The sequence below is a fragment of the Crocodylus siamensis genome, chromosome 5 (assembly GCF_052110815.1).
Source record: "Crocodylus siamensis isolate JL-2025a chromosome 5, ASM5211081v1, whole genome shotgun sequence".
Taxonomy (NCBI): Eukaryota; Metazoa; Chordata; order Crocodylia; family Crocodylidae; genus Crocodylus; species Crocodylus siamensis.
The window spans coordinates 22356389-22382626 of record NC_143399.1 but is presented as its reverse complement, the minus strand read 5'-3'; the positions used below and the strand labels follow the sequence as shown (position 1 = coordinate 22382626).

The following is a 26238-nucleotide window of genomic DNA, read 5'->3' as shown; positions in this document are numbered from 1 at the left end:
TACAAGTGCTGGCCACTGTTGTGTAGTCCTCCTTGAGGACCATCCCTAACTTCCACTGTGCATACACCTTTTTTCTTTTTTAAGAGGACTGCAATGCCCCTACTAAGCCAGGAGGGCTTGCCAGCCCTTCTGCTGCCTTTCCTCTTTGCAGGAACAGTTTTCTTTTGTGCTTTGAGGATTGTATCCTTCAGCAACAACCACTCTTCATGCACCCCATAAGAAGCCAACTTATCTTAAAAAAAAATGCATATAAAGGGATGATCAGCAGCTATTGCCTGCCTGTTTTTCTCATTTTATTTTCCTTGGGAACTGATCATCCATGAACATCTTATACCACAATCGCCATTAATTTCATTGTGTTAAGACTGATGTACAAATTGTTAGTTATAACTAAAAAGTTATAAAATGCTCAGTAGATTAATACTACCTGCATACTTGGTGCCTGTAAGGGGTTGGACTAAGATGATCCTAATCCAGCTCTACTTTTTGATGATTTTATAAGCTATGAATCAACCATTGAAAAGCACAATGGGGGAATTCTAAAAGAAGTTCTGATCACCTTCCTGGTTTTACCTGCTGTTTGGTGATGTTGCTTTCCCTTTCTAGCCAGGCTTGAATATGTTCAGAGCAACATATCCCTTCCAACTAAATTTTAAGTCCTTGCTCCACACCTTACAGGCACTAAAGATCCACAGTGAAAGAACTGACATAAGGTAAAGCAAGGTGGAACCTCAGGGCATTTTTACGCATGCAAGAGCCGCAGGACTGGGAGCTTTGAAAAACGCCTGGTGCTGCGATGCTTGCAGTTGTATAAGCAGCAAAATATGCATCAGCAATGAGAAAATGGTGGCAGCACGCTTTTGAATGAAAATATATTGGAAGTAGTTTAGTTCAAAAGCACACCGCTGCCATTTTCTGTGCGCTGATGTGCATTTGAACACTTATACAACTGCATGTGGCACAGCACGGTTTACCTCAGCTTGTATACAGAGCAGACTCAGTCAATCAAGTCTGCTCAGTAGTGGTTGATCTCCAGCGTGCAGGATAGAAAAGTATGTGTATAAATGCCCAAGACTGGCTGATCCAGAGAATAATTAGAGTGGCTCTCCAGGAGCCAATCTAATTAAAATGTCCCCTTCCCACCCCGAAGCACATGTATAGACACCCAAAATCTTACCTTTAGGTGCTCCTACCATCTCCACCCACAGTAAGAGATTAAAAACTAATCAGACAGATAAGATTTGAATAGAAGTATTACATGGAAAATTGGCAAAAGTGAGTTTATTTTGTAACTTCCTTATTCCAACTTGTTTACATCTTTTGTTTAGAATCTAAATTCTGTGAAGCAGAGACTTGTCCTATGTATACAAAATACCCTATCATGTTTTGTTCCCTATATAAATTATAAACTAAAATAGAGAGGAAAAACATTTTTATTCAATGGGATGGCTGTGTTCTTTTAAATTGATTTATAATCAATACAAACTCTGGAAACTCCTGGGAAACAAACAGTTGCTAATTTTATCTATTGTTTATTGACATTTTGCATTCTACCAAAACACTCTTTTTTCTTTTTGGTAACTGACACAGCCTGGAAAGAGAATGGGGAGAGGGATATTTTAATCTGGAAAATAAAACAATGTTTTGTTTTGTTTTAATTTGCACAAGTTCAAAGAATTAAAGCTAAAATATTCTCTCTGCAGAAAAAAAAATCATTTTATTTTTTAAAGCTTTTGATTTGTGTCAGGACCACATGTAATCTCAACCTTGTCAACAAGAAATCAAAGAGTTTGGGCTGAAACAAAAGTGCTGAAATTAATTAAACTGCAGAAAATTCAGGCTTTAAAAGTTTTTTTTACAGCTGTCATTAAGATGTAGGAAGTAAATAATAAAATGTGTTTGAGAAAAGAGTAAACTACTATAATTCAGAATAGGCCATTTATTAAATGTTAAACAAATACTTAAATTATAAAGTTATATTGTTTCAAAAGAAACATCTTACTTTTTTAGCTAGACTGAACTTCCACATAGGTCCTTGAGGAGGAAGTAGGCAGAACCTACTCCTTTTGAATCTCCCATATGAGGTAGAGAAGCACTCATTAACTCCAAGAGTACACCTCAGGCCTCATTGGCTAAATTGCACCTAAATAAATTTTCAGCAAAAGTGAACTCCTGAGTTGTAAATGTCCTGCCTTACCTTTCAATTTGTGAAACTAGACATTAACATAAGAGTGAAAGTTACTATAACAAATTATTGTCAAATTCACAAAGAAAAAAAAATAGAACAACAGAACTGAAATAATTCTTCCTCTGGTCTCTTCCAGTCTTAAGGTAATAATCTTGGATGTTACTTGTAACTAGGTGTAAATACGTTTTGACAAAGAGTTCCAGGCCAATGCCTTTTTCAAAAAACAATCAGCCATCAGTAATGCTGAAGTAGAAAGCCAAAACACATCCCATTTTTATCAGGGAGTTACCCACAAAGACTAAAGAAGTAGTTGGCATCACACAACTCCCTATTAATGCGTTTGTCCATTCCTCTTTCCCACAGGAGCCATGCATCTTAAAGGATTTAACCCAGCTCCATGGGATGGAAAAAAATCTATGACACACTCCGCATAACATTTAATTTTCTATTTTGAAACATACATATTTATTTTTCTCTACTGCTACAGAAATCATCAAGTGGAGCCCCCACAATACCCAGAGTCTGAAAATGGGGCCTCTACTCTGAGTCTTTCATCATTAACTTATCAAGCATTGTCCATCTCATGGCCATTTTCTCAATGGACATGTGGACTTCAAGCTAATAGGCCCATTCTTCTTTTCCCAAATACATTCCAGAGTAGATCTGTTAGCCAGCACTGGACGACTGTAAGAAAGCTGGAGGGACACAAGGGAAAAAGTTCATCCTGTAATATCATCCTCTTGAATGAGACTATCATATTTGTGCTAGCAAATGAGCAACAAATGAGTTGGATCAGAACTCCAAATCTGGGGAGGAAGCAGCCTTGAGTTGTTAGCCAAATGCTGAATTAAACATTATAGGTGGAATTCCCCCTGAAGAATGAGCAGACTCCGTGGCTGCACAGCAAGGGAGAAAAGTATAGCTTTTCTGCCCGAGTCACAGTGCCAGTTTTTTGCTGGCCAAGATCTCTAATACCTCTGTATAAGATCTGTATACTGTATAATACTAATGCTGAACTATCGAGCCTTGAGTAGTTAAAATACTATTTGCATTTGTCTCTCTCAAAATAAATAAAGGGGAATATTATTATTATAATACTGATTTCCATTATATAAAGCAGATACTTCTGTTTCAAATTTGCTTCAGAAGAATAACTTGGCATATAATCAGATGTGGAGACCATGTATGAGTACGACAGTAATGAGTATAATTTATATTAAAGTTGTTTTTTTTAAATGGAAAACTATTGCTAACAATATGGTGCGATAGACAATAAGCCTTGTTTTTACCGATAGACAATAAGCCTTGTTTTTACCGTAACAATTAGTCCGTTAGCATAATTCATACACTACAGTTGCTCTTCAGTTTGCCCAAACACCGGACAGGCAGTTTCATACTTTTTCTTCAGGCCTTTCAAGTATATTCGCAAGCTGTCTGGATCCAATCGAGAGTTCCTGGCAGTCTGAATAAGCCCTGTTGCCAGATGATAAACAGCCCTCTGTCTTAATGTCTCGGGAGTGCTTCTTTGTCTTTGCTGTTCTTGAAAATACACACAGCCTTTAAAATGTGAATTTCAACATTCACTTATTAAAATAGTAATGTTAGCTCTTTTTGTCTGTTCCATTTCTAGTGGGCTGATCTACCATTTGAATTTAAATCTGTGGTAGTAACTAGTACCTCCAAACCATAATGAAAAAATGATTTTGTACCTGATGGTGCTCTATAAACCCCTTGGATCTGCTTCCAAAAATACAAAATCTAGGTTATGAAACTAACACAAGAATTACATGAGAAATCAATTTGGAATCCATACTATGAACAGTTTCTTAATATACAAGTCTCTGATAAGAAGTTATAAATGTTATTCAATTACAGATTTTTTTTCAACACTTCATGGAATGAAGATTAACTTCCTGAAAGTATAAGAAGTCATCCCCAGAGGTGGTGTCTTGGGCAAACCCTACAGAGGTGGGGGAGAAAGGAGACAGGATGGGGAGAGCACTGGAGGAATGTGGGGTGTTGGGCACAGGAGTCTTACCCATGCTGGGGATGCATAAACAGCCACCCCCAGCTGCTGCTCTTACAGTAGCAGGACAGAAGCTGTGCATCTGGCTGCTGCAAAGCCATAGGGCTGCTTTTCCTGCCAGGGTGTAGACAGGGTTTTGGGGCAATTCCCTCCTAAGCGCATGCTCTGCTTGCCCACCTCTAGTTATGCCACTGATTATCTCTACCGTTCCCATAATGACTTTTATTGACATGTTAGTTACAAGTAACATTGACCTTCCTGAAAAATTCCCAGTGATAATACTATAACTTCCCCATGAAGATCTTATTTCTTACATGTGCCATACAGATGTAGTTCTGTAACATTTAAGAAAATATAAACAGTTAAAAAACGTAGACAGTGCACTAGACCTAAACCTCTTCACTAGCTATAATAACATGTTGGAAATGTGTGTCATCTAAGACTACAAATTCCAGTATTATAAACTTCCTACCTACCAGAATTTGTTGAGTAATATGATTTGTGATATTCTTTGCATCCAAAATTATTGATGGAGGTAGAGAGGAAACTGCTGCAGCTTTTAAACCTAAACAAAACAGACAGAAGTTCTTTACTGACTGTGCCAGAACAAATTGTTAGGATAATCAAAGCATCATTGTCTTAAATGAAGTGTTTTGAATGCCCCCCCCGAAGATTTATTTCCTTCTTCCATGTGCCCTCTTCTTTTTTTATGAATTCAGTAATTCTCATAATAGAGGAAAAAACTAATAGAAACTTATGAAGAACAAAAGCTAATTCATGTCTACTCACAATCCACGGCAATATCTCTCTGACATACGTATATTCAGAGTAAGTATTATGACACCTCACCACTAAAGACATTATGAGAATCTTATCAGCTGTGATGTTAGTTTGGAGTATGGACAGTCTCCATCCCCTCTGTTAGAATGGAGAGAAAGAAGCCCTCACTGTGAAGAATAAAAGGCAAAGATTGAAGAATAAGATCAGCAGCCTTCAACTTCCGTTTCCTTTCAATTTGACAGGCTGTTCTGGCCACAAAGAAAGAACCAGTAGTGGGCAAAGTAAAAATAGGCAATAAGGGAGAGAGATCAATCTGGATAGCCAGTATTCAGGGGTGGTGCAAATAGCCAGTGCTTTCCATCCTTCAATTTTTTCAATCCCCAGAAACTCAAAAGGCACCTCTGAGGCCTCGAAGACAGTGCGTGCCAGAATATTGCCAATAGCAGTCCTGCTACAAAACTCTAGCGCTTGATCCTTCTTCTAATCCTGGATGGTTATGGCTGCTGAAAAGATTTTCTTTTCTGTAGGTGAGCTGCCTGCTTTGGAAACTAATAGTTAACAGTGAGACTTCCAGGAGTCCCCAAATCTCCTCAAAGTTGTTCAATGTGATTTATTTAGATAGCTCTGTTAAAGGTTGTATCTATGACCCAACTTTTGTTTAAAATAGAAGGAAAAACAGAAGATTCAGCCAAACCTGTCTTTGAATTCAAGTTCTTGATATTTTTAGAGATTGTGTGCATGGTTCAAGATCATTTTCAAATTTAAATTAAAATGGCAAAAGACATCCCAAAAACAAAGTAAACATGACGTAAAACCAAGTTCGGAGAAAGTGGGCATGTCTACACAAGACACAATGGAACAGTAGCAACAAGCCAGGGGGCCGTAGCTTGTTGCTACAGCCCACAGTAGCATCGCCCGGCACTAACCACGCAGTGACAATACAGTACAGTACTAATGAGCTATGGTACAGTAGCATCAGGAAAAAAACGTGTGGCATGGTAGGTACTGCACAGTACCAGTTGTTACACATGTAGACATGGCCAGTGGGGAGCAAATCCACATCTTTGTGTACAAAATACCACTGCTAAAGCAGTGTCCCCAAAGTATTATTTAATTATCCTGTCGCTCCAATAAAAGCCTAAAATCACAGTAAACATGAATATGGATGAGTGATAGCAGAACACCAACTAACAACCCTGCAACATGGAAGATACTGAATTTTGCTGTTTGAAGTGGAAACTTCACAACATGAAGAAAAAAGAAGCTAACTTAAACAGAGAGATATACTTTCTAAGCCTATGCAAGAACCAAACTTCATTCCCAGAAGACTGAACATCTACAATCCTTTGACTACCCCACACAGCTCCAAAGATACTTCACAACTATGCAGGAGAATTTCAGAAAAAAACTAGAAATCATCTCCTTCATATAACCTACTCCAAAAGAAATCAACTCAAGAAGAAAATCAACACATGCTACAACAACCTCAAAAGAAATTAAACTGGATATCTTCCCATACATTATACAATGTATACAAAAAGACAACCAAACATTGTTATAACGTTCATCCAATACAAAAAGAAGCAATGGAACCAATTACTACAGGAACAAGTTTTCCAGCCAGACAAACAACCCTCAGAAAAACACCAGGAATACCTTACAGCATTCCAACCTCATACTTGATGACAGTGGAAGGAACCATTCAACCCTCTAATATTATCAATCTCTTACCAAAGCTGAAAAATCTGTCCCCTACAAAGGCCATAATTTCTGTTCAGAAAAATACCTAAATAAGATACTACGATGTGGATAACTAGAAGAAATTTTTGAATGCCTCTGTCTGAAGGAATATTTCCACAACCAAAACAAATCCACTTTCAACACTACTTTGATCTGTGACATCAATAAAAATATTAATGCCAAAAAATGCAAAAAACCCTCAGATTGGACACCTTACAGTGGATGAAATTCAAACCTCAACTGCTATATTAACTGCTTTGGAGAAAGAATGAATAGTGAAATACTCAACAACAAACACCACTATAGCAAACTCTCCCTCTCAGAAAGAAGGGCCATAGAATCTCTAAGATCCAACCACCAAATAGTAACAAAACCAGCAGGTAACGGGAAAGCTGTAGTTATCCTAAACTGTGAAAACTACATAAAAGAAGCCAACAAACAACTCTCTGACACCACCTATTACAAAAAACTAGAGGAAGATACAACTCCCCTTTTCACCTCAAAACCACCATCACATTATTTCCATCTGAACTAGAAGAAAAACTAGCCCCAGTTCCCTATACTACCCAATCCAGGGACAATTTACATGCTCCCTAAAATCCAGAAACAAGGGAACCTGGGCAGACCTATCATACCCTACCATGGAACCCTAACTGAAGACATATCAGGTTTCATTAAATCCATCCTAAAACCTCTTGTCACCCAAAGACCAAGTTTTATCCAAGACACAACAGACTTCCTGTCAGTGGCGATGCATAGGGAGTGCACAGGGGGGCACGTGCACTCCCTGAGAGTGCTGGTGCACCCCCTGACCAGACGTGCTCACCGCTTATATGACACACAGGGAGGGGCAGGCGGGAGCACCAGTGCCCTTCCCCCCACACACACACACAAGTGCCCGCTGGGGAGTGGTGTTCTGTGGCACTCCCAGAAGCAGCCGCAGCCACTTCTGGAATCGGCCACAGTGATCAGCTGTCTTCTGATTGGCCGCGGAGAAGCCCCTTCTCCCCTGGTTGGCAGGACTGGCTGTGAGCTCCCCCCCAGTTGCTGACTGGTCACTGGGGGTGGTACATGACTAAGGTGACACCAGTCGCCCATGCTTTCTGTGAAAATTCGAAAACACAGACCACCTTCCCAGCAATACCCTCCTAGCCACCATGGATGTTACCAGCTTATATACCAACATCTCACACCAGGATGGGATCCAGGCCTGCCTCACATATCTACAAGAGCAAGACAGCTCAGAGTACAGACCTCAAGATATTACTAAACTTATACACTTCATCCTCACACACAACAACTTCAGTTTCAACAGCTAGCAATTCCTCCAGACCATGGGCACAGCTATCAGCACCAGAATGGCCCCACAATATGCCAAACTTTTTATGGCCCACTTGGAAGAATTCCTCAAGAACTGCACCATCAAACCCATGCTATACCTGAGTTATATAGATGACATGTTCATCATTTGGACCAAAAACCTAGACTCCGATTGATTTCCATCAGAAATTCAACAATCACCCCTCCATCAGACTATCTCTTGAATACTCCAGCACTGATGTTTCCTTTCTAGACACTATGATCAATATCTAAAATGGTAAAATACAAACTACCATATACAAGAAACCCACAGCCAATCATACATATCTATACAGAACCAGCAATCTCCCTAAGCATACCAAGAAAGCAGTAAATATAGCCAAGCCCTCTGGTATCACTGGATTTGCATGGAGGAGGATACCTGCAATCGTCACCTCAGCTCTCAAAAGGGCTTTCACCCAAGAAGGACACTCCTCCAGAGAGCTAGTTCACACTTTTGAAAGAGCCACCCAGATGCCATGTGAAAAATTGCTACAGTACAAAAAGAAAATCCCCACGAATCACACACCATTAGTTATGACAGATCATCCTTCCCTGGAATCTACACAGAAAATCCTCAAACAATTGCAACCCATACTAGAAAAAGACCCAATTCTTAAAGAGTTCTTTCCAGAACCACCCATACTAGCTTTCAAACAAGAACCAGACCTCACTAACCTCATCACCAGAAGCAAACTCCCTATGACCCAAACCACACCATATAGATCCAGACCATGCCAGGACAAGAAATGTAAAGCCTGTCAACACATCTCCACCAGTCTCACAATAACTACACACCCCACAACAGAACCATCACCATTCTTGGATCTTACACCTGCACCTCCAGATTTGTAACACCTCTCATCCAGTGCACCGAATTCCCTGATGGAAAATATGTAGGAGAAACCAAACAACAACTGTGTACCAGAATGAACGCATACCAAAAATCCATCAAAGATAAAAATATCCAATTAACTGCGGGTGCCTGCTTCTCACAAGACAATCACTCCCTCTCCAATCTCTCTGTTCTAATTCTCAAAGGGAACTTAAAAAAACAAACCTTTCACAGATGAGGCTACAAATGTCACTTCATAAATCTACCGGATACAAAAAATCATGGACTTAATATATACACTGGATTTATGACACATTACAACCTGCCACATAGGGCTTTAAACTAGGTTCACTGGGGGATGGGAATGCAGAGGTCAAGAAATTATGGGGTAAAGTAAACACACTAGTGGGAAGGGATCAAATCCAGGCAGACCTGGACAGGTTGGAAAAGTGGGCAGAACACCAGCCCACCAGTGGTCAGCACCGACCACTTGGAGGGGCTGGATGTGGTCAAGTCAGCAGGCCCAGATGATCTTCATCCAAGAATGCTGAAGGAATTGGCCAGTGTCATAGCAGAGCAACTGGTGCAGCTGCTTGAGCACTCATGGTGCTCAGGTCAGGTCCCAGAGGACTGGAAAAGGGGCAGTGCGGTCCCTATTTTCAAGATAGGGAGGAAGGAGGATCTGGGTAATTATAGGCCAGTTAGTATCACCTCTATCCTTGGGCAGACCTTTGAAAAAATTATCAAGGATCACATTTGTGGGAGCCCAGCAGGAAAAATAATGCTGAAGGGCAACCAGCAAAGGTTCATAGCAGGTAGATCCTGCCTGACTAACCTTGATTCTTTTTATGACCAAGTCACAAGATGTTTAGATGCAGGAGTTAAGGTAGATGTCATCTACTTACATTTTAAGAAGGACTTCGATATGGTATCTCATCCTATTCTCATAAACAAACTGAGTGACTGTGACATAGATGATTACATGGTCAGGTGGGTGGCAAATTGGCTGAAGAGTCATACCCAGAGAGTGGTGGTGGATGGGTTGGTATTGACCTGGAAAGATGTGGGCAGTGGGGTCCCCCAAGGTTTGGTCCTTGGACCTGTGCTATTCAATGTCTTCAGCAGCGACTGGGATGAGGGTGTGGAGAGCACTCTGTCCAAATTCACGGATGACACAAAATTATGGGGTAAAGTAAACACACTAGTGGGAAGGGATCGAATCCAGACAGACCTGGACAGGTTGGAAAAGTGGGCAGAAAAGAATAGGATGCAGTTCAACAAAAACAAGTGCAAAGTGCTGCATTTAGGGAGAAGGAATCACCAACACACCTATAGGCTAGGGGAGGACCCTCTCAGCAGCACAGCAGCAGAAAGGGATCTTGGAGTCATAGTTGACTCGTCAATGTGATAAAGTAATCAGTAAAGCTAATCGCACTCTATCATACATTAGCAAGTGCATCACGAACAGGTCCAGGGAAGTGATACTTTCCCTCAATGCGACATTGGTCAGGTCACAGTTGGAGTACTGCGTCCGGTTCTCGGCGCCACACTTCAAGAAGGATGTGGATAACCTTGAGAGGGCTCAGAGAAGGGCCACTCGTATGGTTAGGGGCCTCCAGGTAAGCCCCTATGAGGAGAGACCGAGGGACCTGGATCTCTTCAGCCTCTGCAAGAGAAGGCTGAGAGGGAATCTTGTGGTCATTTACAAATTCATGGAGGGGGGCAGCAAGAAATAGGAGATGCTCTGTATACCAGGGCACGCCTTGGAATAACCAGGAACAAGGGCAACAAACTGACGGAGAGCAGATTTAGGTTGGATATCAGGAAGAACCTCTTTACGGTAAGGGTTGCCAGAATCTGGAATGGGATCCCAAGGGAGGTGATGCTCTCCCCTACCTTGGGGATTGTGATAGGGGTGCCACTTTCGGAGCCTCTCCAGACACGCAGCTCCGCCCCCCTGTAATGGGCCAATCGCCCGCCTACTCTTGCCTGCCACGCCTTGATCTTATTTATAAACGATGGATAATTGGGATTAGCAGGAAGCTGCCCATTTGTGTGCACCCCGATGATGGGGGGCGCTGTCTGTGGCTCCTTTTCCTCCCCTGCACCGCAGCCCAAGCCTTGCCGATGGTGCTGGTGTAATCTATCCAGGGCCATGTTATTATGCCACTGCCTATTGTCTGCCTTCGGGCCTCTTGCCACCCCTTCTCCCTCTTGGGGCTCCTCGTCACCCCTCCTCACCCTGAGCTCACTGCCCCGCTAACTCCGGGGCTCCTTACTGCCCCCTGGCTCCAGGGCTCCTCGCTGGTGCCCCTTTCCGGCGCCTCAGGGCTTGCCACACAACCTGCGCCCCTTTACCAGCGCCTCTGGGCTGGTCATGCACCTGGCAACACCCCCCCACTGGGCCCTGCCTTTCCCTTCCCACACTCCTTGCCCTCTCTGGGGCCTCTCGCCCCCTCTGGGCTACTCGCCCTCTCTGAGGCCTGTGTCGCACTTCTCGCGCTTGTGCCACGTGCCCTCTGGGCCTGTACCACGCTTCCCGCACTTCTCACCCCCTCTGAGGCCTGTGTCGAGCTTCTCGCGCTTGTGCCGCGCATCCCACGCTCCCTCGCCCTCTTGGGGCCTATGCCGCACTTCCCGCGCTGTGCCACACCTCTCGCACTCAGGGCTCAGGTGGCCCGTAGCTGTGCCTGGCCCCCTGACCTTTCCTTCGGGTCGTGCGCCCTACTGGGCAACCGCCCTTGCGGGCTGGGGTCCCAACCCCCCACACCGAGCGCTTCTCTGGCGCTCTCCCGCCATGCCCACTGTGGCACCAAATGCCGTGCCACCCTGACACCGCTCGCTGTGCCCCTAATGGGCACCAGGAACCCCCAAACTACTGGGGAGCCCCCGTGACGCCTCCTCACACCCCTACAGCCTCACCCAGTCCTCCGGTATAACCATAACTAAACCATGAGCCAAACGGCTATAACACAAACACAGGAAGCCTCCTGGCTTGTAACCCAAAGTCCGCACTCATTCAGCTCTTCACCAGACCCCATCTCATCATGTGGCCAGTCAGGGTAGCCAGGCTGTAGCCCTGGACTCTCTCTGATCAGCTCTCCCGCCGAGCTCCTGCTCCTGCGGCTGCCAGGAGGGAACTGCCTCTGGCCTTAGCCTTCTCTGTTTATAAAGGCCAGGCCCTGCCCCCTGGTGGTTTACTGACTTACTCTGTTACCATGGTAACTCTCACCTGCTGCCCTGCTGAGTGGCAGCTGAGCCCATTCACTACCATTCAGTAGCAGGCACCCTAGTGCCCTGCTACAGGGATCTTTAAAAGGAGACTGGACAAGCACCTGGCTGGGGTCACATGACCTCAGCGCTCTTTCCTGCCCAGGGCAGGGGGTAGGACTTGATGATCTACTGAGGTCCCTTCTGACCCTAACAACTATGAAACCTATTAAATTATGACATCTGATTTACCAGGTATCTGCCTGAAGCTTATTATTTGCATTCGCTCATACATCCCCACCCCGCTGCCTTTCCCCTCCTATCTCTATCCATTGTCTTCCAAAATTCCACTCATTTACATTTTCATAGATGTGTCAGACTTTTAGCTTCTTTTCTACCTTGCAGAACTCAGAACAACAGCAGAGTCTCCCAATGCCTGAAGATGGGTGTTTGCGCATGAAAGCTTGCATAGAACTTTTTCCCAACTATTTAGTTGGTCTAATAAAAAAAAATAGAATGATAGAATAGTAGGACCAGAAGGGACCCGTAAGATCATCAAGCTTGGTCCCCTGCCATGGGCAAGAAGTAGTTGGGCTCAAATGAGCTCAATGAGGTACTTGTCCAGCCTCCTCTTGAACACTTCCAGGGATGGTGACTGCACTACCTCTGCTGGGAGTTTGTTCCAGATTCTAGATACCCTTATGTTTTTCCTTATGTTTAGCCTAAATTTTTCCTCAACTAGCTTGTGCCTCATTGGACCTCATCTTCCCAAGGAATGCCTTTGGAAGAGCTGCTCCCCTACACCTTGGTGTTCACCCCTTATATATTTGTAGGTGGCTATCAAGTCACCTCTCAGTCTTCTCTTACTCAGTCTGAGCAAACCCAGTTCCTGGAGTCTCGACTCAAAGGGCTTATCCTCCAGGCCCCTGATCATACGGATGGCCTTTGGAGCTTATCCACATCCTTCTTGAAGTGCCGTGCTCAGAATTGGACACAGTACTCCAGCTGTGGCCTTACCAGTGCCGAATAGAGGGGGAGGAGCACCTCTCTGGTTCTACTGGCAGTGCACTTGCTGATGCACACCAGAGTTCTATCTGACTTACTGGCAACTTCATCACACTGATGGCTCATATCCATCCTTGGGTTGATTATCTCTCCTATCCCCCCGGTCCCTTTCAGATATCACATCTTCCCAAAGAACTTTGCCAGCAGAACATCAAGATAATCAATCTCAATAAAGGCATAAGCACTAGTGTCACAGTAGCTAAAAAACTACTGTTTTTGACTAAAAAAAATCTAAAAATGTAAAATGCTGCCTTTAGATTTACTTTACACATATCTTTAAAATATAACTTTATTCATGATCTGTAAAGAGAGATAGCAACAGTTATGAAACTAGATATTTCTACAAGAGAGATGACTGCCTAGATACACTGCCCTACATTTGTCTTGTCAAATCTTTGAAATTGACCTTGTATTTCCAAAGGTGAGAAGAACTAACAGGAAATTCAGCCAGATGTAGAAAAAACATTCATCTCAAATTAATTCCAACCTAAAATGGAATATTATGCAGTCTTCAGTGCAGTCAGGCTTGCAAAAATCAGACAATACCCTATTGATTAAATGTCAGCTAAAGCAGGAAGCTGCTACAAAATCTAGCACTCTAAATTATGTGGATTTGTGTCACTCCTCAAAGGATTGTGGTTTTCTACAGTTATGAATGGATGACAATGAGATATAAATAAAATGTTTTAATTCTAATGCAGTTTTGGTTCAATATATTTTATATCTAATTTAAAGAATAATTGAACCCACTTTCTGAAGGACACTACTTTAAAACTTCCAAGGATAAAAAGCACCTCTTAACATTCTATATATATAACCAACCAATCAGAGTGCTCCAAAAAACATTCTAGACAAGAGGTGGCAGCGCTCTGGTGCATGAAGGCAGGGACACAGGGGATGGAGTGGTGGCCAGGGAGTGGCTCTGGCCATGCTCCCCCATGCTCCCAGCAGGCCACGAAGATGGAGTGGATGGAGGGAAGGGGGCGTGGCCAGTGCTGCTGCCCCGTCCCCCCCTGCTTCCTGGAAGCTCTGTTTCCGCTTCCCACCCATCATTCTTGACTGGCAATTTGTTAGTAAATAATAAGCTTGTGTGAGTCAGCAGCTATTCAATCTGGCTTCAGATCCAGCCGTTTTGTATGCCAGTGATCTGATCTGGAGCTCCAGACTGGGTTTCCACTTCGATCTGGTTGAAGCGGCTCTGAAGCTTTAGAGCCACCTTGGAGATCCAACCATAGGGTACAATGGGGAATCAATAAAATCAATAACTTTGTTGTTTTTGGTAGCATGAGGCCTACCAAGTTTCAAGAAGATTGGTGCAGAGGTTCAGGGGGAACTGCACCCCAAATTCCTGAAAGCAAAACTCATGTCACGTCTATGTGTTACACCACAGGGGGGTGAAAACCACAGGGGTGGTAGCCCCTGGTGAGGCCACAGAGCCTGCCAAGTTTCAAGAAGATCAGTGCAGAGGTTTGGGGGGAACTGCACCTCAAGCTGCTGACAGGCAAAACTCGGGACATAGATGACCATGTGTGTTAAGGCGCAGCAGGATGAAAGCTGCAGGGATGGTAGCCCCCGCTGCAGCCACAAAGCCTACCAGCTGTTAAGGAGATCGGTGCAGGGCTTCTGGGGCCCTCCATCTCTAGCTGCTGACAGGCAAAACTCATGTCATGGGTGCTTATGCAACTGTGACTGTCTTGGGACAGTGGGGGTGGGAACTGCTGCAGGCCTGGCTGCTAAGCTACTGTGTTACCAGATACCAATCAATCATGGTTTAATCAGGGACCAGCTCAATACACAATAGCCAGCTAATATAGCCAGTTAATTTGCAACAATTAACACCTACAAAACCAGAGGCTAAGGAGAGGAAATAATCGATACAGACAATCAACTGCCCCAAGACAGAGACAGTCAGTTGCACAAGTACCCATGTCATGAGTTTTGCCTGTCAGTAGCTAGGAGTGCAGGGCCCCAGAACCCCCCTGCACCTATCTCCTCAACAGCTGGCAGGCTTCGGGGCTACCACTCCTGCAGTTTTGAGCCTGCTGTGCCTTAGCACACACAGGGTCATCTGTCACAAGTTCTGCCTGTCAGCAGCTTGAGGTGCAGTTCCCCCCAAACCCCTCCACTGATCTTCTTGAAACTTGAAGGGGCCACCAACCCTGCAGTTTTCACTCCCCTGTGGTGTAACACATAGACGAGACATGAGTTTTGCTTTCAAGAATTTGGGGTGCATTCCCCCCCCCCGAATCCCTGCACCAATCTTCTTGAAACTGGTAGGCTTTATGCTCTCAGCAGAGGCTACCACTCCTAAAGGTTTTATCCAAATCAGACAAAAAACAACAAAGCTATAGATATTTCATTGATTCCCCATTATACTCTATGGCTGAATTGCCTCCGAATCTTTTTCAAAGCGATTTGGAAGCTCCGAATCAATTCAGAAAGCCTAAAGCTTCCAGAGATTCAATCCAGATTCATAGATTCTGCTTCCGAATCACCTGAATCATCTCTGAATCATGATCTGAAGCTTTGCACAGCCCTAGTAAATAACAGACATAATAATATACATATATGGACACTACAATGACATTTTTGTTTAAACTCTACTTCTTTAAGGTGAACGCAGACATTAGTTAATTATAAAAAATCACAATTTATGAGCAAATACAAGGAAGACTGCTTTTGTAACCAGATACCTGTCCACTTAAATTTTTAAAGATGATCACTAGCACCTTCAATTACTTCCACAAGGAAACAGGAAAGTAGTTCAGACCACTCACTACAACTACTACGTACCCACAGTGGTTCATCTCACTCAAGTAGCAAATCATTATGTTCTCAAACAGCTAGAGACTCCAGATAAAACTTGTGAGTGAAAAATAATAGTTATGTTATCACTCCAACTGAAACAGTATTTTAAAGCTATGAGAGTTCCTGTATACGAATCATTTTGAGATCTATCAGTGGAGAGAAGAATGTTTAGACTTCCTGATAGTTTAACATTATATCTAAAGTAATGTTTCATAAGTTAAATTAATAATGTAGTGAATTACCATAGTTTTTTTCTTCTGTATGTCCTTTTGAAAGTATGTAAGTATAAGCAATTTTTTCTTTATTTCCGGTACTGCTCCTCAAATGCTGCACCTCAAAATGGTTGTTTTCCACATTGGGATATAAAGTATCTAGCTGACACAGTTCCAGAAAATGTGTAGCAAATAGTGTAAATGCCTAAGTTAGGAATAAGGAAAGAAAAAATTGTAACTTAAGTGATTATACATAATATACCACAATTATGCAAAACAAGATAAAATATATTTTTAAGGTGGTTTCTGGAATTCACTTACATATTTCTCACTAAAAGCTAAATCTTAAAAGGAAAGATTAGCAAAACTGCCACTAAGTTGCTAACAAATTAAACTCAGCAATGAGATCTATATATTTACTTAATGCTTATATTAATAAGGATGTGAATTCAGCAAGATACTGAACAAAGCTTCGATTACAGTTTAAATTCAGTTAGTTTTTTTTTTTTGCTTTAAGTAGCCCTTTGTTTTTAAAATGAAGTAATATTTTCTGCTGAATGTAGCAAGGTCAATGAACTGAATGAACGCAAGTATGACTAAGCATCAGGAAAACTGCTAAGTGAAATCTATGACCCTACCGACATCTCCTAAAAGGAATAACTGAAATCTCAAAACATGTTTTCAATTTGACTAGAAAAGAAAATGGTAACCATGCATTTAAGACAGGGGTGGGCAATTATTTTAGCTAGAGGGCCGCTTCAAGAGTTTTCTTGAGCTGTCGAGGGCCACCATGGTGGCGTTACCCCTACACAGGTGCCCCAACTCCTGGTCACCATCTTGGGACCAGAAGTCACGCCCCCTAGCCACTGACCTCTGACACCAAAAGTACCTCCCCTTGCACCTGGAAGTACTCCTTTTAGCAAGGGGGCTTGCCATCTCAGAACCAGAAAAATACCAAGTTATATTCTAAAGGCCTCAAATGCCTCTACACAAATACTCGTAGTATGGGCAACAAGCAGGAGGAACTCACCCTCCTGCTGGCTGACACCAGCCCGGACATAGTGGGGATTATGGAAACGTGGTGGGATGAAATGCATGATTGGGCGGTCAATGTCAAGGGCTATAGGCTGTATAGGAGGGACAGGATAGGAAAGAGGGGTGGGGGTGTGGCACTTTATATTAAGGAGGAATACACATCCTCATTAATTAGCAAGGAGCCAGGGCAGGGGCACTCTGAAGTGCTTTGCGTTAGAGTACAAGGCAGTCGAGGGGAAAGGGACTTAATGGTGGGAGTCTACTACAGACCTCCCAACCAGGGAGAAGAGCTTGACCAGGAATTCTTGGGTCAGCTCACAGAGGTAGTGAAGGCTAAGGATGGGGGACCTGAATTTCCTGGACATCTGCTGGGAAGAGGAGTCAGCCAGGTCTGAACGCTCCCGTAGGTTCTTGGCCAGAGTGCAGGATCTCCATCTAACCCAGGAGGTGCACAGCCCCACCAGGGGGGATGCCTTGTTGGACCTAGTGCTGGCCATGGGTGATGACCTGGTGAGGGGGCTGCGAGTGCTTGACCACCTGGGCGACAGCAATCATCGCCTGCTGGAATTCACCATCCAGCGCAAGGTGGCAAAGGCAAGCAGTAAGGCAGCGGCCCTAGATTTTAGGAGGGCAGACTTCAACGAGCTAAGGAGGATAGTTGGAGAAGAGCTGAGGTCCCGGAGGGGAGGGGAGCCAGGTGTCCAAGGAGAGTGGTCGCTCCTTAAGGAGACGATCCTCCAAGCCCAAAGGAAGGAAATCCCAACGAGGATCAAAGGGAGCAGGAGAGCACACAAGCCTCTGTGGTTCACCAAAAGCATCCGGGAATGTCTCCTTGCTAAAAAGGAGGCTTATACCCAGTGGAAAGAAGGGATCATCACCAGGGAGGACTATTCTGTAGTTGCTCGGGGATGTAGGGGGGCAGTTAGGAAGGCCAAGGCAGAGATGGAACTGGGACTAGCTTCCCAGATTAAGGACAATAAGAAGTCTTTTTTTAAATACGTAGGGAGTAAAAAGAAGGTCCCGGGTAATGTGGGGCCCTTGCAGGATGACATGGGTAACTTGGTCGTCACACCAGACGGCAAAGCTAACATGTTTAACAATTTCTTTGCTTCGTCTTCCTAAGTAGGGACCAGAACAGCCACCTCCCTGCTGGGACCCCCTCGGGCCCCGAGGGAGGCACACCTGGGCCAAGGGTTAGCGAGGATTTAGTTAGGGAGCTTCTGGAGGGGTTGGACGTATTCAAGTCAGCCGGCCCAGATGATCTCCACCCTAGAGTTCTAAAGGAACTGGCCGGGGTCATTGCAAGTCCCCTGGCACAACTTTATGAGCACTCGTGGTGCTCTGGTGAGGTACCGGAGGACTGGAAGAGGGCCAACGTGGTCCCCATCTTCAAAAAAGGCAGGAAAGAGGATCCGGGAAACTATAGGCCGGTTAGTCTCACCTCGATCCTAGGCAAGCTGTTCGAGAAAATTATGCTGGCACACATCCAGGAGGGGCCAGCAGGAGACTGTATGCTTAGGGACAACCAACATGGGTTCATCAGTGGCAGGTCCTGTCAGACCAACTTGGTGGCCTTTTACGATCAAATCACCAGATCGTTAGACACAGGGGTAGCAGTGGATATAATCTTCCTGGACTTCCGGAAGGCTTTTGACACTGTCTCTCACCCTGTTCTCATTAAGAAACTGGGGGGCTGTGGTGTAGACACCCACACAGTCAAATGGGTCGCCAACTGGCTGGAGGGCCAAACCCAGAGGGTGATGATGAGTAGATGGGTCCTTCTCAACCTGGAAGGACGCGGGCGGTGGGGTTCCGCAGGGCTCGGTCCTCGGGCCCGCACTGTTCAACATCTTCATCAGCGATTTGGTGAGGGGGTAAAAAGCACCCTGTTCAAATCTGCTGATGACACTAAGATGTGGGGGGACGTGGGTACATTGGAAGGATGCAACAGGCTACAATCAGACCTCGACAGGTTACAAGGGTGGGCAGATGAGAATAGGATGGGTTTCAACACAGATAAGTGCAAGGTGATGCACCTTGGAAGGAACAACCGGCACCATACCTACAGGTTGGGGAACTCCCCTCTTATCAGCACGGAGGCGGAAAGGGATCTGGGGGTCATCACTGACTCCAAGATGAACATGGGCCGGCAGTGTGGAGAGGCAGTCAGGAAGACCAACCGCACCTTGGCATGCATCCACAGATGCATCTCGAGTAGGTCCAAGGAGGTGATCCTCCCCCTCTATGCAGCACTGGTCAGGCTGCAGCTGGAGTACTGCGTCCAATTCTGGGCGCCGCACTTCAAGAGGGATGTCGACAGCATGGAGAGGGTTCAGAGAAGGGCCACTCGTATGATCAGGGGACAACAGGGCAGGCCCTATGAGGAGAGGCTACGGGACCTGAACCTGTTCAGCCTCCAAAAGAGAAGGCTGAGGGGAGATCTTGTGGCCTGTTATAAACTAGTCAGGGGGGATTAGCAGGCATTGGGGAAGTCACTGTTTCCCCGAGCACCGCCAGGAGTGACCAGAAATAACGGTCACAGGCTGGCAGAGGGTAGATTTAGGTTAGATATCAGGAGGCGCTACTTCATAATCAGGGCAGCTAGGGTCTGGAACCAGCTTCCAAGAGAAGTGGTGCAGGCTCCTACCCTGGGGGTGTTTAAGATGAACATCTTGCTGGGGTCATTTGACCCCAGTATTCTTTCCTGCCATGGCAGGGGGTCAGACTAGATGATCTGCTCAGGTCCCTTCCGACCCTACAAACTATGAAACTATGAAACTATAAAAATCAAACATCTACTACAGCATTCATTAATTTGATTTTAAAAAATCCTGATTTATCCTTTTGTTTGTGTAGTATATATAGAGGTGATTGTATAATAGCTTAAAATGAACTCTTACTCTTGTATATTGTGGGGAGAATGTGTGGGGGGTATAGTTTGGGGGGGGGCTGTAGGTGCAGGGGTATGTGGGAGGTGTGGGTGTGTTTGTTGGGGGGGATAGATAGGTGTGGGTGCTGTGGGTGTGTATGGAGTTCAGAGTGTGTGGGTGTATATGTGGAGTGGAGAGCATGTGGGGGTGTGTGGATATGTGGGTTGTGGGTGGGTATGGGGTTTGTGGGGGCCTGTGAGTCTGTGAGGGAAGGGTGGCTGGGGAGGGTTGTGGTATGTGTGAAGGGGGAGGGTGGCTGGGGTGTATGAGGGAGTGAAGGGTGTGCGTGTATAGCAGTCTCTCTCTCCTGCTGCTTCTGGCTCTGGGGTACCAGCGCAGGCCCCGTGCTCCTGCTCACTGCCACTTCCCTCCCCACCCCTGTGTCTGCCACTGCTGCCTTTCTCCGTGTCCCCAGCTCCCTCTCCCCACATACCACTCTGACACCACGTCCCAGCTGCATGGCCAGGACCACAGGACACAGCAGGAGCTGGCTCGGCATGGCTGGTACCACACAGAACTAGCAGAGAATTGCAGGGGCTCCTACCAAGTTCTGTAGTCTGGCAATGCAGCTGGGAACTATGTGGTTCTGGAGTGGCTATCTGGCAGGTAGGTGGGAAGAAGCAGGGGTGGCAAGTAGGAAATCAGGGAAATGGTGGCAACAAGTGGTGGGGGAGATTGGCAGTAAGCAAGTGTGTGGGAGCGCAGAGACAGCTGAGTGGGAGCATGGGGCCTGCACAGTATCTGAGGTGAGCTTCAGCTCATGAAACGTTATGTTATGTACATTAGGGCTGTGCAAAATTTCGCCAGGTATTTTGCTTTAAAGCTGTTTTCAATGTGTTTCAAGCTCAAAACAGCAACATCAAAATGAAACAAAGGCTTTGAAACAGCTTTAAAATGAAATGAAGGCATGTAACAGGTTGCCCTTCCCAGCGCCAGCTTCCTAGTACTCTGCACCTTGCGGGGGAGCCCTTGAATCCTTCTTTGGGGTTCTTATGTCCCACCCTATACTTGCTTGCCATGTCTTGATTGAAATTAGGATGATGTTCTTGCGACCGGGAGGCTGCCTATTGTATTGGATATGTTCGGGCCTTTCCCCTATGTGGGACTGACCCCTGATTTTCTCTAGCTAGGCCTCCACGTCTAAACCCACTAAACAGGGTTTGACTTCGAGGCTCTAGCCTTTTCCACTGTCATGAGACCCAGGGCCCCTTTTCCTGCTCCGATCTGGAGCCTGGTCCAGCAGACCCAGGCACCAACCCCACTGCTGGAGGGCTGCAAGCCCCAAACCCCGGGGATGACCCTGAGCCTGAGAATAATGCTGCACTGCAGGTGCACAAGAGCTCCCCGGCCTTTAAGATCGCGCTTTGCTGGTGCCAGGAGTTTGCTCCCTCTCTCTGGGGCTTCTCGCTTCCCCCCTCTCCGGGGCTTCTCGCTGCCATTCTCTGGGGCTTCTCGCTGCCCCTTCGCAGGGCTGGGGTTCCCACAATGCTGAGGGTCCCCTATGAAGCCTCCTCCAACCCCTAATAGCCTCACCCCAAACCTCCGGTTTAACAGCAAACAAAACACAAGCCCCTGGGCTATAACATAACTTCAAACTGTCCGTCTAAAATCTCATTCATGCCCCAGGGTTGCTCCACCCCTTACCCATCTCTGGAACTGCTCGTATAGTTCAGACTTCTTCCTTTTACTCACTCTGGCAGAGCTCCTTCCCCTTTTGGCTGCCAGCAGGGAACTGCCTGCCTGGACTCAGTCCTGGTGTTTAAATGGGAGCCAGGCCATGCCCCTTCTGGTCAGCTGACCGCTAGCAGGTGTGGGTCACTGGTTCCCTCCAGTTGCCTTAGCAACCAGCACCTGAGTGCTTATTCTGGCTCTACAAGTAGCAGGCACCTTAGTGCCCTGCTACAGGGCACTTGAAATGTTTTGGAAGTTTTGAAACATTTCAAGTTTCAAAGCCATGCTTGCTTGGCTTCAGCACTGGTCCCAGTCAGCAGCTTGCTATCATCCCGCACGAAGATTCAGGAGCCCACACCCCCAGGAGGAGTCTGGCACAGCCCCAGAGCCCTCCCAGGCGGATGGGCCCCCAGATTTGTGTGTGGGATGACAGGAGGTTGCTGCTGCTGCCTGGAACTGGTGCTGGGCACAGCCAGCACCCAGAAGATTGCTGCTGCTACTGGCCCCAGGCAGCAAGAGCAGCCTCCTGTCATCCCACACACAAATCTGCAAGTCTGCATCCCTGGGAGGACTGTGGGGCTGTGCTGGACTCCTCCTGTGGGTATGGGCCTTTGCATCTGCACAAAGGATGACAGGAGCCTGCTGCTGCCACCTGAGACCAGCACTGGGCACAGCCTGTGCCCAGCACCAGGAACATTCCTGCTGCAACTGGCCCCAGGCAGCAGTGGCAGACTCCTGTTATCCCACATGCAGATCTGGGGGCCAGCACAGCCCCACAGCCCTCCTGGGGGTGTGAGCTCCCAGATCTGTGTGTTGTATGACAGGAGGCTGCCACTGATGCATGGTGTGCCCAGTGCCAGTCCCAGGCAGTAGCGGCAGCCTCCTGTCATCCTGTGCACAGATCCAGGGACCTGCACCCTTGGGAGGGCTGCAGGGCTGTGCCTGACTCCTCATGGGGGTGTGGGCCCCCCAGGTCTGCATGTGGGATGGCAGGAGGCTGCCCCTGATGGCCATCATCCCGCACACAAATCCAGGAGCCCACACCCTCAGGAGGAGTCTGGCAACAGTTTGAAGTGCAGTTTTCTAGAAACCTTTGCACCTATCTCCTTGACACTTGGCAGGCATCATGCCTGCAGATGGGGCTACCATCCCTCCAATTTTTACATAAATTAGGCAAGAAATGATAAAGTTACAGGCATTTTCATGATTCCGCATTATAGCTTATGGCGAAACACTGAAACGGCAAAACACTTTTGATGAAATGGAACGGTGCTTTGAAACTAAATGAAACAAAACCAAACACTGTCCCTTCTAAATGGCAAGATGGAAATCTCAATGCAATGGTGCTGTTTTGCTCAGCCCTAATATACATATATATCTCTACTTTGATTATTTTATAAGGAGCAAATTATGTATGCCTTCTACATATATAAATTTAGCCACTAGTGAAAATCCACAGATTCTTATAAAATTCGATCAAAATTTCTGCCAACATTCCAAGGTTATATACTGTCCTTACTTTAGAGTAATGGGAAATATTTGACCATTTCAAACCTAACTGCATAAATACTCAAAAATAATCCCTAGAGATGGACTTTGTGTCTTTGCTTGAAAAAGTCTGACAGTGCACTGCAATCTCAGAACTAGTACATCAGTGAAATTCCTCTCCTCTTCCCTCATCAAAAAGCCTGTTAAGTTTCTCTCAACAAGCCACTAAAATGAAGCATTTAAAATCAGTCAAGTGCAGAATAATCATGATTTTGGAATCAGACAGCTGGGAAGGTTCCCTCTGGAGATGTTAAGTATATAAAATTTTAATCTCCAAGCAAAACTGAAGGGGTCAGTTACTTTGGTTCCCAACTGCAATACCAAATTGAAAGATATATTTCATGAACATGATTCTGCAGATTTGTTATAGCTCTGATTATTAAACAACTGTATTAGGGATACTGTGGTTGGCTTCATTAATGAGAAGATATAGTCAGATTACAATGATAAAAGCCAAGGCTGAAGCTTTTCTGAAGCTTTCCAAGATGAAGGACATAGATGGAACCAAATCTTAATAGAAATATGCTTCAGGGATAATCCAGGGGTTGGAACGAGGAGGTAAGGATAGGACAAGTACCAGAAGTGATAGGAAGTATAGCACTTTCTTATCTATTAATCCATCTCTTATCTATCCATTGATCCTGATAAATTTATCAGGATTACCTAGGTCATAAATATCCACATGACAAAGTCTAGGATAAGAGACAAAATATTCATATTTAGTATACTGTTAAGACTGTAACACAAAATAATTACACATTTTAGATGCAAATTATTTAAAAATGTAAAATATACCTTCAAACTCAATAGATATTCACAGACTGCATAACAAATGCCAATACCTTCTTCAGTACTGGTACCTCTGCCTAGTTCATCGATTATAATAAGTGATTTGTCATTAGCATTTTGTATGATATAGGCTATCTAGAAAAAAAAGAGTATTTTGTATCAGCTCTGTTAGTAAATTGCTAATTCCCCAACTCTTAATATGCATACATTGTTTTATTTCACCTGAAATATAACTCTTAGCATAGATTCACAGATGCTAGGGTCAGAAGGGACCTCAACATATCACTGAATCTGACCCCTGCCCTAGACAGGAAAGAGTGCTGGGGTCAAGTGACCCCAGCCAGATGCCTATCCAGCCTTCTTTTAAAGACCCCCAAGGTAAGGGAGAGAACCACCTCCCTTGGAAGCCCATTTGAAATTCTGGCCACCCTTACCATGAAGAAGTTCTTCCTAATGTCCAGCCTAAATTTGTGCTCTGTCAGTTTGTGCCCATTGTTTCTTGTGATCCCAAGAGGTGCCCTGGTGAACAGAGCATGTCCGATTCTTTGTTTCCTTCCCTCTAATGAAAAATTTCCACCACTAGAAAATCATTCTGGGGGAGGGAGTAGTACAAGCAATTAGCCTGCAGCTGCCTCCTCTCCCCTGGTCCTTGTGCCTTTCTGAGACCAGGGTGATCCTGGTCAGAGGAAAATGTGGGCGGCAGCAGGTGTTCCAGTCCTCCCGTTCCTGGGAACAAAGTGAGTAGCAACTTCTCACAACAGAGACTACTCCGAGGAGCAGTCAGGGAGCAAGGAATGGCTGCTCATCTACTCAGCTCCTAATGCTTCCATAAGATATTCTTGCTGCCCCCATCTGGTACTGGGAGCCAGCTTAGGTTCTGCCTCCCCACGCCCAATTCCTGGTCCCCAAGCTTTGCTACCAAGTTCTACATTAAAAATAGAACTTTTTGGCCTCTGTCTTTTTATCCCTATATTGGACTGAAATTCTAAGGGAGGGAGGGTGGGGACAGGCAGACATGGCATTCAAAACCGAAGGGCTGGGAACTTGGCTGGAATAGAAGGGCAGTGTATAAGCAATAGAAAGTAAGGGAGATTTTCCAGGTTAAGTCCTCAAAGATCTTCTCTTGGAAGAGGCATGTTTCTCCTGGGAGAAATTCAGTGAATCTGGGTTTGACACATGAAGTCCTAAATGACCTGAATGTATACTCCACAACAAAGGGAAGATAGATATGAATGAGAGGGGGGATTTACTGCATTTTTATTATATATAAACAACCTGCTTCTGTGGAAATGAAATATGTAATTATTAGCCAATACAACCTGCAGCTGGCTAAATGTGAATTAGGCCCTGATACACAAGACACCTAAGCTTAGTACCTATACCTCTTTCATTTCCTTCATGAATGTTGATGCATTTGTTTCTATATCATCATCCATACCAATTCTAGTAAAAATCTGTTCAGCAATTCTAAAAGAAGAATAGTCTGCTGGAACATAAGAACCTACAAAATAAAGAGTACAAGATACTTTATATTATGATCAGTAGCAATCTTATTGATAAAAACATCCTTATTTAATATAATTTAATCTTCTTTCAGAAATGCATTTTACTGCTCATAATTAAAAGAATATCAAGAAAAATAATACAAATAGCATGAAAGAGTACTTATCAAACTACTGCTCACCAATCTGTGCCATAATTTGACATAGTGCAATCTGTTTTAGGTAAGTTGATTTTCCACTCATATTTGGTCCTGTGATAATGACAAAATTGCTTCCCTCTGTGAGATATGTATTGTTAGGAATGGGTTTTTCCAGAGATATCTTTTCAAGAATAGGATGCCATCCCTGCTTGATTGCTAAGGTATCAGTGAATTCTGGGCGAACTAAACCAAAGGAAAAATGATAAGATATACATTAAGCATTGAACATACAATATTTGCTTACATCTAAGTTGACCCTGACTTTAAGATGACCCCCTAATAATTAGATTCTACACATGGAAACTTTATAAATTTGTTATAATTTTCCAGGTATAGAAGC

The 26238-nt window shown here is 44.9% G+C and overlaps 1 protein-coding gene across 1 annotated transcript in view; it reads right to left on the bottom strand.

Moving 5' to 3' along the window:
- Nucleotides 1-1142: 1142 nt before the first annotated feature.
- The window catches only part of MSH4 (mutS homolog 4), a 79257-nt gene continuing 54161 nt past the window's right edge, over nt 1143-26238 (bottom strand). The window contains exons 15-20 of the mRNA XM_090046811.1: nt 25881-26081; nt 25579-25697; nt 24203-24331; nt 16254-16428; nt 4691-4779; nt 1143-3722 (exon numbers count right to left, since the gene is read on the bottom strand). Coding sequence (XP_089902937.1) covers nt 3537-3722; nt 4691-4779; nt 16254-16428; nt 24203-24331; nt 25579-25697; nt 25881-26081 — 899 coding nt within the window. The 3' untranslated portion in view covers nt 1143-3536. The remainder of the gene's footprint in view (nt 3723-4690; nt 4780-16253; nt 16429-24202; nt 24332-25578; nt 25698-25880; nt 26082-26238) is intronic.